We start from the raw sequence: 16,173 nt of genomic DNA, 5'->3' as shown, positions 1-16,173 counted from the left end.
TAATGACTTGACATTGGAAAAAATGGAATAGATTTGGTCAACCTCGACTCGGTTTCGTCCATGCGACTGTGACGTCATAAACTGGACATGATAACGTAGTCAACATATTCCGATATTTTTCCCCTTTCCAGGGAGTACTTATTTACCGTCTCGACAACAACCCAAGCACGTTTGTCAATTCTGCTCAGTTCTGCGACAATTGGTACCAAGAGGACATTGAGACTCTGTTTCCATCCTTGCCGATCCGACTTCAAATAGCCGATGAGTGCCCATGTTCAATATTCCAGTCGTTTGCTGATTTTCGTTATACCAGATGCATAGGTAAATTGCCAATTGGTCTATACCCGCTTGGTCTATTTTCCGCTTGGTCTCATCCCTAGTCCTATTTCGTCTACAAACAGTTTGCCCATCAACAATTTCGTCTGAATTCCTTTAAGCCGATTTAAGATTTCGCCCATTTTCAAGCTAGGCAATTCTCATTTCGTATAATATCTTGGTCTAGCAAGACTTATTCAATACGGTTAAATGAAGAGAGTATGAACTAAATATTAATTAGACAAGTGAAGAGAATGGAGACGAAATGAAAACTGGGACATCATGGTATAAGCTGGAACCTGAATTGGACTAAGTGGGTATTAGTTCAAGTGTACTGGGCTCTTAACGGCAAATAGACCAAATTGATTGAAGATAAAACCAGTTTAGTACATAAGGTGAAACACTCAAAGAAGTAGACCAGCTGCTTATATACATATACTATCAAGAACTACTACGAACGCAGTACGAACGACTTGATACCATTTCGTAAGATCTTCTCAGAAAGGCCGTACGAAACCAGCGTTCACATACCGTTTATAGACTGTTACTAAGTTCGCAGCTTGGCCGATGGTCTTGGCCAAGATATTATTCAACGTCGTGCGAAACCCTCTCTTCGTTAGCCTACCTGACGAAAGTCTTAAAACGTCGTAAGTCCCACACAAGATTTTGTAGGGTCGAGATATATAACATTCGAGAAGCCTTAAATTATAATTATTTTCGTTAGAATGCCTTAAGATATTCATAGAGGGGTCTTACGGCGTTTGCAAGAACGCTGTATGACCGGAGATTCGTACGTCCCTCTTACGAACGACTCTTGGCATTTGCAAGGCGTTAGTAAATGACTCATAATTTGTGCAACTGTAAGGTAAATCTTTTTACGAATGGATTGAGAAAGCCATACGACCATCTTGCGACTAGATAAATTGTAAGATGATCGTAAGTCTGATAAAGATTAAAACGAGGCATTTACGAAAAAATGTACGAATTCTAGGGCCATTTTATAACAGAAAATGTTTCGTTCCTTCAAAAAGTTAATCTTAAAAAGGCCGTTGTCATAAGCTTGACATTATGTTGTTCATGTATATGTTTTATATTCCTTTATCCTCTGGGGGAGTGCGCTATGGCAATATGAAGTAAAATGCATAATGTCTATACCATTACAAACAAAATTCTGCTTGCCCACACAGAGGGTTCGTTCTTGTGCCGACAGAGTCGAAGGTCCTTTTTCGGGGGTGCTCACCGGTGCTACTACTTCTTGCCACTCCTACCTGGGAACTCCTTTAGTGACCCGTGGAGGACAACTAATTACGAGGCATACCGTTATCATTCCTTCGGACTATGGTTAGGTAAGGGCTTTGTTCTCCTATTCTAGATCCAATGAATATTGTCTGTTCGAAAAGGCTTCAACCATTAACACGTTAATTCCTAATCAGCATTATTCTTTATCTTTGTACCATCGGAAACACCATTGACGATAAAGTGTGTGCGTGTGGGTGAGTGCTATGTGTATGGTCCAAATGGGTGTGGGTGGGTTTGTGCGTGTAAGGGTGTTTGTGTTTCTAGGTTTTACAGACGCTTATCAATGAGATATAATTATTTATGTCCGACCTTCAATGTCATCCGAGAGACATGACCCTAAATCACGTTTTGTGTGTGTGTGGGGTGTGAGTGTGTGTGTGAGTCCTTGGGATTTTTTTTTGTTATGCTTTTTTTCGCTTCTCAAAATTTTCCTGACCAAAATCACCTTCCTTTTGGAGTAAAAATCTTGTTTTTTAACTTTTTATTTTCATTTTTTTTTTTTTTTTTTGCTTGTCAAATTTTCTTCCAAAACAGTACCCCCAATCAAAATTCGTTTCCAATATTCTGGATAATAGCTGGTTTACAAACGCACCATTTACGCATAGTTCAATAGATTTCGAGTATTTCAAAGGGGTACTCCGGTCTGAAGTAGATTTGATTCCAAAACCAATATGTAGAGTAGAATCAGATAAATAGAATATTTCGAAATCCATTGAAATTAGATTTTTGGGTGTTATTTTTCACAGAGCTTGGTGAAACAGTCATTTATTCCAGTCATCATTTCTTATTTTTCTGAAGAATTTTAATCACTTACATTTTTTTATTCATATGTACAGTATTTTTAAGATGAAAATAAATTCTTGTAACAAATTAGGTTAAAGTCTTGTTTCTATATTCTTGGAGCAGATTAGGTGGAACAATTACAGATGGTGTTAGAAAACAAAATACCATGTAAGCTGGCTGTGTATGAGACGGGGAAAGGGGACAAGGGTGGGAGGGGTGAGGTGGGGTGGGGTTGTAATATAAGATTTTTGGGTAAAATCAGCAGCTTATTCATGCATACTCATGACGACATTACTGCTTTTAACATGACGATGAAATGATTACAAATGTTTATTTTATATTCGGATTTAATGTATTATTTTTTGGTGTAATTTACTTGTTCCATATGTTTGATTCTCTAATTGAAATCATACTAAATATAAGGACAATAATCGTATAATGTCTGGGTTTTGGCTAAAGGAAAAACAAACAGTAGCATTGAAATAGAAATAACCAATCTTCCAGCGCGAAGCGCTGAAGTTAAAACGCTTAATCAATTTTGAGAAAAGAAAAGGGCATTCTTAAATTTGTATCAAACGCATATCTTGGCCAGATCAGATTTGACAGCAACAATTAGGAAAACGTGACGTCATTTTTACGTCGCCCCTCCCCCCCTCCCCTGGTAAAAAAGAAAGAAATATTTACGAGAGAATCGACCCAGAAAATGTCAGGTTCGATACGATCAGTCTTTATTATGTGATTACCCGCGCACAGATTCCCACCATTTCCGATAAACAAAGGATTTGCCATTATGATAATGACAAATGAATGAATAATTCTGTCAATGGGAGGAATGTTTGTCGTTACACCCTTCTTTGTGTGTAGTTAAAAGGGAAAGATCGTGGAAAAATATTAGGACGGCAGAAGTGGCGCTTAAAGGATTCGTGCGCAAACAACACATATTTTTCAAAATATCTTATCATTATCTTATTTAAACGGACGACTGCCATTATTTCTATGTTTTCTTGTTCCTGTAAACGCCCCTTCGGCCATTTCCATTACCAACATGGGCTCTTTTTAAGCTCTGATATTCATAAGTTGAACTCCCGACGCCCAATCTTTTCTGTTATTTTAATTGCTCCAAATCTATATCTCAACCAGGATTGGCGATATAGGTGGCAAGAGTGCGACCGGCCCTGTGATTTCCAAACAGTGCGTGGAGGAAGAAAATGAGGTCATAAGAGAAGAAAAGAGAGAGAAAAAACATAGATATTAGTCTCTTAACTCTAGTTTGCCACTTTAATTCAGTAAGTGTGCACAAAATATCTAAAAATAGGTTCGTTACCCCCCCCCAAAAAAAAAATACCCTGGTGCCCAACCGTGGTCTAAAAGTGGGATTTTTATCATTTCATCAATTCACTGTACCTTACCCCCCCCCCCCAAAAAAAAAAGCACACACAAGCGGAGTCGGGATATTTTGATGAGGGGGCGGGTGGGCATGGAGACATTATTGTGAAATCCCTCCCCTTTCCCCCACTAAATGTTAAATAGGGATATTACAGAGTTACGCGGCATCGGGTCCAGGGCCCCTGAACACAAAAGTTATCAATTAATCGCTAAAATGAAAGAACAATTATGATTGGTTCGTAGTCAGTCTACTGAGCAAAATAATTTGCTTATGCAACGATGATCTTGATAAGCCATTTCATATTGCAATTAGTCGATAACCTACGCGTTACGAGGCCCGGACCTCTCTTATATATATATTATAATAATAATATAGGTATATTTACCCAGGGTAGCCACTTCAGTTCCGAAAACTGTTCTCCCAGCGGGCCCTGCTATTATAACCCGGCTAAGCTACGCTACCTATTCGGTGCACCCAGCTTTTTTGAGGAATTACTTCCTGCCGGTACCCACTTACCTCACCTGGGTCGAGTGCAGCACACTGTGGATGAATTCCTTGCTGAAGGAAATTACGCCATGGCTGGGATTTGAACCCACGACCCTCTGTTTCAAAGTCCGGAGACTAATCGACTGGGCCACGACGCTCCACAGTATATATATATATATATATATATATATATATATATATATATATATATATATATATATATTCATTCTTTGTGTTAGCATTGAAAATACACATAGAGGGCAAATGAAAGGCAAGGAGGGGGAAAAAGAAGCAGACAGAAAAGGTCGGATACCGTGTTTACACAGTGACTCGGTTCGGGGGTTCGACACGCGAGCCGTGCTCTACACGACAATGTGATTGCGTATAAACAAAAAAAGCGAGTTCGACACGGCTCGCGTGTCGAACCCCCGAGCCGAGTCACTGTGTAAACACGGTGAGCGAAAGAGAAGGTAAATCACATGCCTCGTAGAATAACATAAAAAAAAACAAATGGAAATCCAAATAGAAGGGTTGTCGCTCAAATAGTGATAATGTGACTTTGTGAAGTTACCGTAACCTAGTCGGTTTCAAAATCCTTGCCAGATGAGCGATTGTGGATTTACTTTTTTTATCGTGTTTTATTATGGGGAAAAACAGAGATTCCGCATGATTGTTTGACGCTGGAGGCAAACCTAGATTTGGGCAGAAGGGATTTATTGAGTTCAGAGTTCACTAAGAGGGCTCAAAGTTATATCTGTCCTTTCCAATGGTGGTAGGACATAATATTTCTCCCATTACGATTGTTATTAGGTACATGATCAAAATTTTAAGAAACCGTATTCAGAAAATCGATGGGATTAGGAAATTCAGATAAGATTCATCATTTAAAAAATGCTCTCGTGATGCGCTCTACTCAATCGTCAAAATAAGCCATATTTGTCTCGGCGAAAATTATGTTCAAAATTGTTGTGAGATTAGCAGATCGAGTAACAAAAAGTTAGATTATACGTTTGAGAATAACAATAATATCATTTTTTTATGATTTGATTAGTTTAACATTAATGTTTTTAACTTTAAAAAAATAGAGGGATATATGTTTGTGTTAATAGGCCATTCCCACTATCCGAAGAGATTGTGTGTGTGTGTGAAAAGGGATGGGTGAGGGAGGGTGTGTGTGTGTGCGCGCGGGCGCGCGCGTGTGTATGGGGTTGACCAAAGGGGTTGACCAGGCACTTCTTTTAGTGTATATTCTATGACATTCACTTTTGTTTGGATGTATGGACTGGTTGTGGTCTGGTGCCTCTTGCCTTTGAGTGTCATAGGTTCGAATCCCAATCATGACGTTATTTACTCCTGCAAGTATCTTGCTGCACTCGAGCAAGGTTAGAAGAATGTGTATCCGGAATGATTAATTCCTTGAATGCACCAAACGCGTGAAAGCAACAGGAGCTCAAGCCACGGGTAATACACAATGTGCTATTGAATAAGCAAATAGACAATCGACGCCTCATAATTGTGTTTAATAAACATAACACTAATCTATTTACGCAACAACTCTACCATGTTTGATATAAAATCGAACTCCCGAAGCTATTTCCACACTTTCCTTTCCTATATTTAAACAAAATGACAGATTAACTTGCAAGGTTTTTCCTTTAACACAGCGAGAGATTTCCTGCCGAGGTTTCACTGCTGTCATCAAGGAGCAGGTCCTGAGTTTTGCGGAATGTACCAAGAACGAAGACCAACTTCTACCTGCTCTGGGTATAGACCTCCAAGACGATGTAAGTCATTATTTTTCTGCGATGCTATAATATGTAGCCTGCCACCCGAAAGCAACAATAATTCGCCTTAATGAATCGAGATATTTATTGAGCTTGAAAAGTCACTTCCTAAGCTTCAAAATGATAGCCAGGGCTAACTTGATCAACAAAACCCACACAGGTATTACAGTGAATAGAAGAAATTCAGGGGACAGCTTCAAAGTATAAGGAGAAATGAATGTCTGAAGTTCGGGGTTCATTTACATATGAGCAAACTGTCCTCTCCTTTAAAGGGGAATGAACCTTTGGAACAAGTAGGCTTGTGTGGAAACAGAAAAAAATCAAAGAATAAGATCGGAGAAAGTTTTAGAAAAATCGGATAAATAATGAGAAAGTTATGAGCATTCCAATATTGCGATCACTAATCCTATGGAGATCCTCCCTTTGGCAATACAAACTCTGTTTACATAATGTATTATTTGAAAATAGGTATTGCATGCCCTCCTATAGAAAGAATACATGATCTACTGATAGATGTAATAATAGAGACAGTTTAAGAGAAATACATACAAAATTAATGGCAAAGTTGTTCACATGTCACATCACACATCTTTGTCGCTTTGCCAATGAGAGGATCTACATTACAATAATGATCTAAACTTAAAATGCTCATAACTTTCTTAATATTATCGACTCAATTTTTCTAAAGTTCTCGTTGATCTCTTTCTTAGATTTTTCTGTTTTCATACAAGCTATCTTGTTTCAAAGGTTTCATTTTCCTTTTAAGTCCTAAAAAGTGATGCCAAAGAAACCCCTTTACCTCGTTTTTTTTTTTTATATAACTTTACTTCTCACATATATTTAGCATGGTTCTGGGGCGACCCCCACATCAGGACATTGGATGGCAGAGGATACACATTCAACGGTCTCGGGGAGTACTTTATGCTGGAGTACACCAACAACGACTCGTTCGTTCTTCAGGCGCGGACGGGCAAAGCCTTCAACAATAGCGAGCCAGTCGACACCGGCACCGTATTCACTGCTTTCGCTGCTACCCAAGCCATCTCAGTGGTAAACATTTCTTTTAAATTATTCTTTGAAATTTCGCTGCTACTCAAGGCATCACAGTAGTAAATTATTTTTTTAATCATTTTTTTCTTAATTTTGCTGCTACCCAAGGTATCACAGTGGTAGACGAATTTATGATTTTTTGGAATTTCGCTGCTATCCAATGTATCACAGTGGTAACCTCTTTTTGAAAACAAGAACGCCTATCGGGCTTAGTAGGAAGTGACTCTTTCCCCTTCTTATTATTATAAATGACATGAATTCATTTTAATCGTGGAACACCCTCAATATACACATTTCGATAAAATTTCATCAGAAATAATGACATGGCATGAATTCGAACCAAGGAACCTCAGATTGCATAAGCGTAACCCAGAAACACAACCATGAATAATAATTATAATAATAGCAATGATAATATTAATAGTAATAATGAAAATAATGATAATGATAACAAGAACAATAACGATAAAAATAACAATAATGATATCAATAATGATAATAACGATAATAAGAATAATGGAAATAATTGTTATTTACTTAGGTTTCGCCACTATCAAGCAAGAACATGCCTTGTATGATATATAATGTTATTCTACCCTCCTTCATCCTCAAAAGTCGATCGCCTGAAAATAAGGCAGAAGGTCCTGCTTTTAAAGACTTTGGTATAATATTAGGGATTTGGATACTAAAATGCTGCTTCAATCTGTGTGCATTCAAATGGTTCGTCTTTCTATGGTTACAATACAGGTTGAGTTTTCGCTAAATGATAACAGAACGGCTATGAGGATTCTAATCAACAAAACGGAAGAGATAACTAACTTCGCTACGTTAGAAGGAGGTATGTTTGTTATCATGATTCACCAACGGTTTGACTTAACAATAATAATAACAACAACAACAACAATAATAATAATAACAATAATAATGATATTAATAATAATATCAATAATTGTAATGACAATACTTTTACAATTAATAACAATCGTAATAATGATAATAAATGTTTGTAATCTTTCATGAAATTTAACAAGTGCATTATTTGCAATATATGGCTTGGAAAAATAATACTCATTTTAAGAATGGACTGCCGCGTTATAGAGCTAGTATCATGCTGATGACATATCTTAATATGCCTACAAAATCCTCACGTATTTCGTCCGTCTTGGTCTTACGTCACTTAGCTCATTTGCCATTCTGTTTCATTTCCGGTAAGGCAATTACCAATTCGTCTAATATCAATTTAGTTTTACACTATGATTAGATTTAATGGATCAAAGTTTAATTTGAAATAGTGCAAAAATAATATTGATAAACGAAGTGAGAATGAGACCATCTATCCATTCAACTAAATGTAAATGTAAGTGGATGGTACTCTGATGTCCATGGTTTAATCAAACCATGGGCCTATGAAAAGATGGACGATTAAAGCGAGCATTTCTTTGATCCAATGATAGTCACCGTCACCTAGTTATGCGCATCTTAATGAGAACATACAGGTGTTGTAACAATAGCAATTACCATGACTACCAAGGGTATGTGATCACTCAAGGACGGAACAGTTTCCCGGTCTTGATTTTTGTTGGCTGATGTCCTGTTTCAGCATGTGCCTTTCAGTCAACATGCTTCATAATTATATGGAGCAGCAAATTTGAGAAGCAGACGGTTTTTATGATATAAAATATGATATTATTCGATCCGCTAACTACCGCTCTCACATAAGGACCTCAATATCATTGAGAGATATACGATCGATAAATGTTATGTGCCACGTATATCTGGAGTATTATGGAGAAACTTGGGGAAAATTGAATTTCAAATGGTAAACAATCAATCACAATAATGCCTCTATATTAAAATATGCAGACATTTCCCGAAATAAAACACATGGAACTAAAATTGCCAATGGTAAACAAAAACTGCACGTCGATTTTCCATTATTTCATTGATATGTTATCAACTGTGCATATAGTTTGTGAAATATAAATGTCCAATCACGAACTGCTTCAGTCTCTTCTCACGGTGACGATCATAGGACCAAAGAAGACTAGTATGAAGAGAATGTTATTCAGATGACAATTACACTCACCTATAAGTGAATTCATTATCTAAGCGATGAATGTCCATCTCTTCATAGGTCGATGATCAAACCTAGGCTAACTCAGACTACACTTTTACGGAGTGCCAGTTGTCAACTAATTCACCCATTAATAATTATTCTTACCCCAAGCTGCTGCAAAAAAAGTTGTCAAAAATTGGATTGAGTCGTGAAATGGGAAAAATAGTAAAATACAAAAATATTAAGAATTTCAATTAATCAATTGATACATTTCCATTGCCCCGAATGTGGAAGAAATATTATGAAGCCAGCATTCCATAGAATTGTGGTTTCAAATTCTAGTTTAGACTAGGGTTAAACCTAGACTCAATTACCAGAATACCACTCAGTGGGTATTACACATGTTAGCCCAAGTCTAGTGTAGACCAAATGGCAATAAGAACAAATTGATAATGAGCCGAATAGGTTTAGCTCATTAAGACTATCTGGAAATTAGACCAACTGCTCGAAAACCAAGTGAATTTAAACCATAACCTCCTTGATTTCGTTAAAACATGGGAGTTGCTGCTACCCTGTTTGGCTTTCAATGATTAAGGGATAGGGCGACGTCGACCTGGTGCTCCCAGTGCCTGCCGGGCTCATGATCTATTGCGCAAAGAGAATTTCCGGAGTATTTCTATTTTAGATTTTATTTCGATCCATACAAAATAAATGGATTTTATTTTTTTTTCTCCATCACGACCAAGATGGCTACGATTCTGCAGATCCTACCTTTTCGCTGACCCTCGAGAACAACACCGATACTCTTGTCAGGGTCACTGCACTCTTCCTAGTAGGAGAGCTACCTGATACGTCATTTACAGTCACCTTTACCAACGAGGTACTTGACGTCCTCGTATCAGTTCCCTCTGAATATAATGATCTCGGAATCGGCAGAGGACTTTTGGGTAAGTTATGAATTTAAGATGGCGTCCTTTATTGAAGGAACGAAGCCTTTAAAGTGCCATCGACATGTTGACATGGCGATATCCTTTAGCTTACCATGTCGACTTAATAGCATTATTATATCGACATGGTAAGATACGTTATCTTGCCAAACCGACTTAAAATAAAATTGCATGTTGACAAGGCAAGATATATGACATAAATGAGTTCTAGTCAGGCGTGCCTGACTAGAACTACTACGACTACTACAGGAACATGTCGCCTTTTGATTCTTTAACTTTAATGAAATTCCTCATACGACCTTGAATCACCAAATAGAAAAAAATATATTCACCGTTAATTTGAGCAAATTTGATCTAGAAATAACTGAAATATTTGTAAGTCGACTTGTAAAAAGTTATATGTCGGCATGTCGAGATACGTTATCTTCCCAAGATAAAATATATCGCCATGTTGACATATAACTTTTGTAAGTCGACTTGCCAGGATAAAATATCTTGCCCTGTCAACATGGAAGTTTTATAAGTCAACTTGGCAAAATAACGTAACATATATTAATTTTTAATATTTCAATTATTTCTAGATCAAATTTGCTCAAATTAAGGGTGAATATTGTTCTTTGGTGATTCAAGGTCGTATGGGTAATTTCATTAAAGTTAAGGAATCAAAGGGCAACATGTTTATGTAGCAGACGTATTCTTCTTTAATTCTAGGCACGCCTGGCTAGAACTCACTTATGTCTTCTCTTAAAAAAGAATAATGCAAATTCGCGCATACTTGAATCCCCGCCCATTACAAATTAGTATAAAAAAGTACCAAAAATGAAATTTGTACACTCTGAAAAGGTCTCTGAACATCCATGCAACAAATTTCCTCAGAAGTACTTACGATAAACTAGCTGAAGAACGAGATCTGAAAGATTCAAATAAATGACTTAAAATCGGTGATGTTTAGGACTTTAGGCAACAATTAATGCATGACCTTTAAACGAATTCAGTTTCATCCACTCTCGTAGCTCGTTACAACCCAGCTTATAAGTGGCATTTCTATCAACTGAAATTACATAATATATTCCATATTTTTTCGATCTCATCAGGTAACATAAATGGTAACATTTCCGATGAATTCCTACTCCGAAACGGTACGACACTAGAGGATTCACTGGCAACAAACCTAACGGACAAAGACATTTATCCCTTTGGACAATCGTGTAAGTAAAACGTATATGCACTGGCATTGGACATTGTGTATAATTAAGTGCACACCCTATGGGACCCTATGGCAACCACTTGTCAGTAATGTCATTTTGAAAACTTCTCCAATTTCTTTAAAATTTCTTCACTCTGTTTATCTCAGTTCCTTCGTCCCTCTCACTTCGATCGTTTCATTACAGAGCTTGTAACCCACCCCCTCTTTAAAAGCCATAAAGAAATAAGCGTTTTTAACCTCTCACCAAAAGATCCCATTCCTTCTTTGCACACTGCAGGGCAACTTACCGAGGCTGAGTCCTTGTTCGAGTACGGCGACCGAGACTGGTCGTACTACAACCCATCGAACTACACGCCTAGCTTCTTGAGTGACCTTCTGGCGGAAGATCCCCAGAGGACGGCTGCTGCCAGGGCGACCTGCGGCGATGACGAAAATTGCTTGTTTGACTACCTCGCCGTCAATCCAGAGCTTGGTCAAATGTCGATGGAGACTGGAAATGCATTCCAGGAGGATCTTGACAACCTAGGTATCGATTTAAACCCTTTACTCTATTTTCCAACATATATTCATGATCTTAACATTCTGCTACCGCTCAGGACGGTGATACGACATTTTCTCCATGCAGGGACAATTGCTCCAGGGGCCGTTTCATAAAGCTGTTCTTAAGTTAAGAGCGACTTTAAGAACGACTGGTGACCCCTTCTTAAGCGCTAAACCATGTCCAATTCAATACCATTTGCCACAAGAAGGGATCACCAGTCGTTCTTAACTTACGAAGAGATTTATGAAACACCCATCGGGCTTTATTTCATCTAAGATATAGGATTAGGGTTGCAATAATGTGGGGTTAATGTTTAAGGTTTAGGATAGGGTATAGTGTTTAAAACGAGAGTTGAAGTTGACCATTCCATTATTGTGTGGAATTTGCAGCGGAGCAGTTTTCGCCGGAGGGGATGTCATGGAACCCTCATGACATCTAGACAATAGGGAGTTTTTCGCTTCGACGAGTAAAGAGTAAATGTATTGGAAATGCCTATCAAATAACAGCTGGCAGCTGGGAGGTCGTTGACGAAAATTGGTGAACCAATGCCACCCTGTGGAAACATCTACGGTGTAACTGTTCACAGTGTGCAGAAATAGCTGACTGCATGGGTATATGATATGTTAAAATTATCATAGCTTACAATGTGAAACCATTTTAACACTTTGGACACCTCCACAGTGTAACTGTTCACCGTGGATTCACATAACACACTGCATGTAAGTGTGATAAACACTATTAAAATGATCGAAATTAACAGTGTGGAGACATTTTCACTTTCAAATAACAGACTGCATGGAAACGTGATACATACTGCTAAAATGATCAAAATTGTTAGTGCGAAGATATTACCACTGTGGACACCTCGACAGTGAAACTGTTCACATAACACACTGCATATAAATGTGATACACACTATTAAAATGATCAAAATTAATAGTGTGAAACATTTCCACACTGTGGACAACCCAACAGTGTGACTGTTCAGTGTGTTCACAAGTGAACTGCGTGGAAATGTGATACACACTTTGAGATTTAATAGTGTAAAGACTATTTCACACTGGATACTTTAACAGTGTGACTGTTGAAGTTTATCACTGAATAGAAATGTAATACACACTGTTAAATGATCAAAATTGTTAGTGCAAATATATTTCTACTGTGGACACCTCGACAGTGTAACTGTTCACAGTGTGTTTACATAATACACTGCATATAAATGTGATAAACATTGTAAAAAATGATAAATTAATAGTGTGAAGATATTTCCACACTGTGGACAACCCGACAATGTGACTGTTCAGTGTTCACAAGTGAACTGCGTGGAAATGTGATACACACTTTGAGATTTAATAGTGTAAAGACCATTTCACACTGGATACTTCAACAGTGTGACTGTTCATAGTGTGCTCAAATAGCTGACTGCATGGAAATGTGATACACACTGTTAAAAATTATCAAAATTAACAGTGTGAAGACATTTTAGCACTGTAGACACCTTGACAGGTGTCATAGTGTGTTCACATAGCAAACTGCATGGGAATGTAATAAATGGGCCCTACTGTATAAAATGTTCAAGGTAAACAGTGTGATTATGATTCCACAGTTTGCTAAAATTGTAAACACATTGTGGAACACTGTGCTCCTTCAAGCAGCGAACATTTTCAGGTGTTTTTTTTTTGGGGGGGGGGGTTCTTTCAAGGCTTTCTCTTCATTATTCGCCCCAGAACGTCCTGGAAAACAAATCAGGAATACTCAGAAGTTATGTTATTTTCTTTTTCATTTTTTTCTCCAGAAAACTTCCCGCCAAATATCACAATGATCACTGATACTGGTAACGTACTACATGAAGACGGGCGAGTGATATATGCACAAGTGAATCAAACGATACAGCTATCATTTACCGCTGAAGATCAGAACGATGGTGACATTGTCACCTTCACATTTGGTGACGCCTACCCTGAAGGAGCCAATATCACAGCAGGTAAATAAATAAAATAATAAAATGTTTCGTATGCTTACTGTGTCACGTCGTTCCACCGATGTTTTTTGGAAAGTGAAGTAGATTGAAATGTATCTTAAGGTCATTACCGTCTAAAAGAGCTAATCTAGTCTCTAATCACAACTTCCTCTTGAGGTGATAATAGGGACCAAATTATTTGGAATGAACTGTACATCCTTATAGAGTACATTGTAACTCCTTTTGGAGTGAACTTTAATTATTATAGAGTGCATTATAAGCCCATCTGGAGTGAACTGTAACCCTTATAGAATACATTATAATTACTTCTGGAGTGAACTGTAAATGCGTATGGAGTGCATTATAACTCCTGGAGTGAAGTGTATATCAATAAAGGGTGCATTATAGCTCTTCGAGTGAACTCTGCATCCTTTTGACATTTTCACTCCAACAAAGAGGTGGAATCCACTCTCAAAAGATGCAAATCCCACTTCAAAGGAATGAGAAAGGGAACAGATTAGCTTCCGCATTTTCAGGTAATGTCAGATGTTTACATTAATGGTTGTAGAAACTGAAGTGTTTTTATTTGTATCACTTTCTGAGTAGAAAAAGGTAGGGCTCAACAGCATCAATCATTATCTTTGCTCCCCAAAATGATGATAATAATAATAATTATCTTTGGCTGCAGATGGAAATTTTGAATGGACACCAATGGATTTTGATGTATCAAGATTGGAGGTGGTCGCCAGTGACCAGAGAGGAGCGGAGAGCATGGTCTTATTCCGCGTTAAGATCTGCAGCTGCTTCAATGATGGGGAATGTGACTACCAGAGCTTGGCCGATGGACAGAATTTCACTGGCTTTGGATACGGGGTAGGTTGATCGAGTGTTACAAGCCAATCGACTAGGAGGTTGCGGTCCGAGGGGCAGGGGGAGGGTGACCCTAGTGATTTTTTTCACGTATTAAAAAAATGAAGAAAAAGGAAGAAATAAGAAAGAGGAGTAGAAAGAAGGGAGCTCATAGTCGTGTGACTTCATCTCCCTTCTTATTCAATTCCGAAAAAGTACGTCAACTTTAGGTCATTCAGCTCCTCCCCCCCATCAAAATACCCTGCCACTGCCCCTGTATTCACTGTAACAAAGGATGAAATTTTAGCACCAAACCTAATGAACAGGTTTTTCTTTTTAATCCTGTCATTGTAGCCTAGCCATCTTTACTCTTGTCATTTTTTCCCGCTGCCATTTGCACCATCGATCGTCCATTGGACAAGTGGTTCTGAACATGATATTACTTTGATTATGTTTTAATATATAGGGACAATAGGATATATAAGACTTCTAGTCTTCCAATCATAGGGTCGTGGGTACGAATCCCAGCCATGGCGTGTTTTTCTTCAGCAAGAAGAAACATTGTGCTGCACTCGACCCAGGTGAGGTGAAAGGGTACTCTAAATTATTAATTCTTTGGATGCACTGAGAGCTGGAAGGCAGCTCGAGCTGAAGCCGGGGGTAATAATAACAGTGCGCTTATGAATAGATTATTTCTAAATAGATGGCGCTATACAAATGCCTATTATTCTAATTAACAATTATCATAGGGTAAGGTTATAGGGGTACTCTAATATTATTTGTTTGTATCACTCTCTCAGGTGGTCACGTGCAATTGTAGCAACGGCTGGTCAGGTGACCAATGTGATGAAGATTTTAACTCCTGTGCGGGAAATCCTTGTTACCAAGGTGTCCTATGTCTTGACAATCCTCCTATGGAATCAACCGACTTTAGCTGTGGTGACTGCCCACCAGGTCGGGTCGGTGATGGCGTTACATGCTCTGGTAGGCTTTGTTACACAATTAAATTTGTCAATTTAATTGTGTTAAAAAAAAAATCTTTTTTTTTATATGTATCAAAGCAAGGCTAACAATATAAAGTTTTTCCCTGCCAACAGGACATGTATTTTGTGATGCACCAGTTGTTTGACTAAAAAATATCAAAGGGAAGGTGCCAGGTGGCATGAAGTACTTACAAAGTACGTATATAGGAAAAAGGGGTGATAACAGATCGAAGATGAAAAAGAAGAAGGGAGGAAAATATATATAAATAAGAAGAACACAAAGGAAGAAGAAAAAATACTTTATAAAACTGATCATCTTAATTTCGTCAGAAGAGAGGCGCTGAAAAAAAACAAGAGATATATAGAAAGAACCGCCTTCAAAGTCAGTTTATATTTTCCTACCCGGAGATCTGACAAGAGAAATCTAAACGGATAACCATCCCCTTCCTTCTTGGTTGGGCATTGCAAGAAGGGCTTCTTGCAAGTATGGATCTTTTGGAGCCCTGTCAGTAGGGAGGTTTCGAAA

General features: G+C 38.0%; 1 protein-coding gene across 1 annotated transcript in view; it reads left to right on the top strand.

Annotated features, from left to right (window-relative positions):
• Positions 1–16,173, top strand: part of LOC129267613 (uncharacterized) — a 53,185-nt gene that overhangs the window by 9,162 nt on the left and 27,850 nt on the right. The window contains exons 6-16 of the mRNA XM_064104860.1: positions 132–321; positions 1,503–1,661; positions 5,935–6,054; positions 6,899–7,104; positions 7,852–7,942; positions 9,907–10,107; positions 11,202–11,315; positions 11,592–11,840; positions 13,651–13,839; positions 14,504–14,688; positions 15,465–15,648. Coding sequence (XP_063960930.1) covers positions 132–321; positions 1,503–1,661; positions 5,935–6,054; positions 6,899–7,104; positions 7,852–7,942; positions 9,907–10,107; positions 11,202–11,315; positions 11,592–11,840; positions 13,651–13,839; positions 14,504–14,688; positions 15,465–15,648 — 1,888 coding nt within the window. The remainder of the gene's footprint in view (positions 1–131; positions 322–1,502; positions 1,662–5,934; positions 6,055–6,898; positions 7,105–7,851; positions 7,943–9,906; positions 10,108–11,201; positions 11,316–11,591; positions 11,841–13,650; positions 13,840–14,503; positions 14,689–15,464; positions 15,649–16,173) is intronic.

This window comes from Lytechinus pictus, chromosome 9 (genome assembly GCF_037042905.1).
Source record: "Lytechinus pictus isolate F3 Inbred chromosome 9, Lp3.0, whole genome shotgun sequence".
Taxonomy (NCBI): Eukaryota; Metazoa; Echinodermata; class Echinoidea; order Temnopleuroida; family Toxopneustidae; genus Lytechinus; species Lytechinus pictus.
Note: the sequence above shows the minus strand (reverse complement) of the source record. Positions and strands in the feature narration are given on the sequence as shown.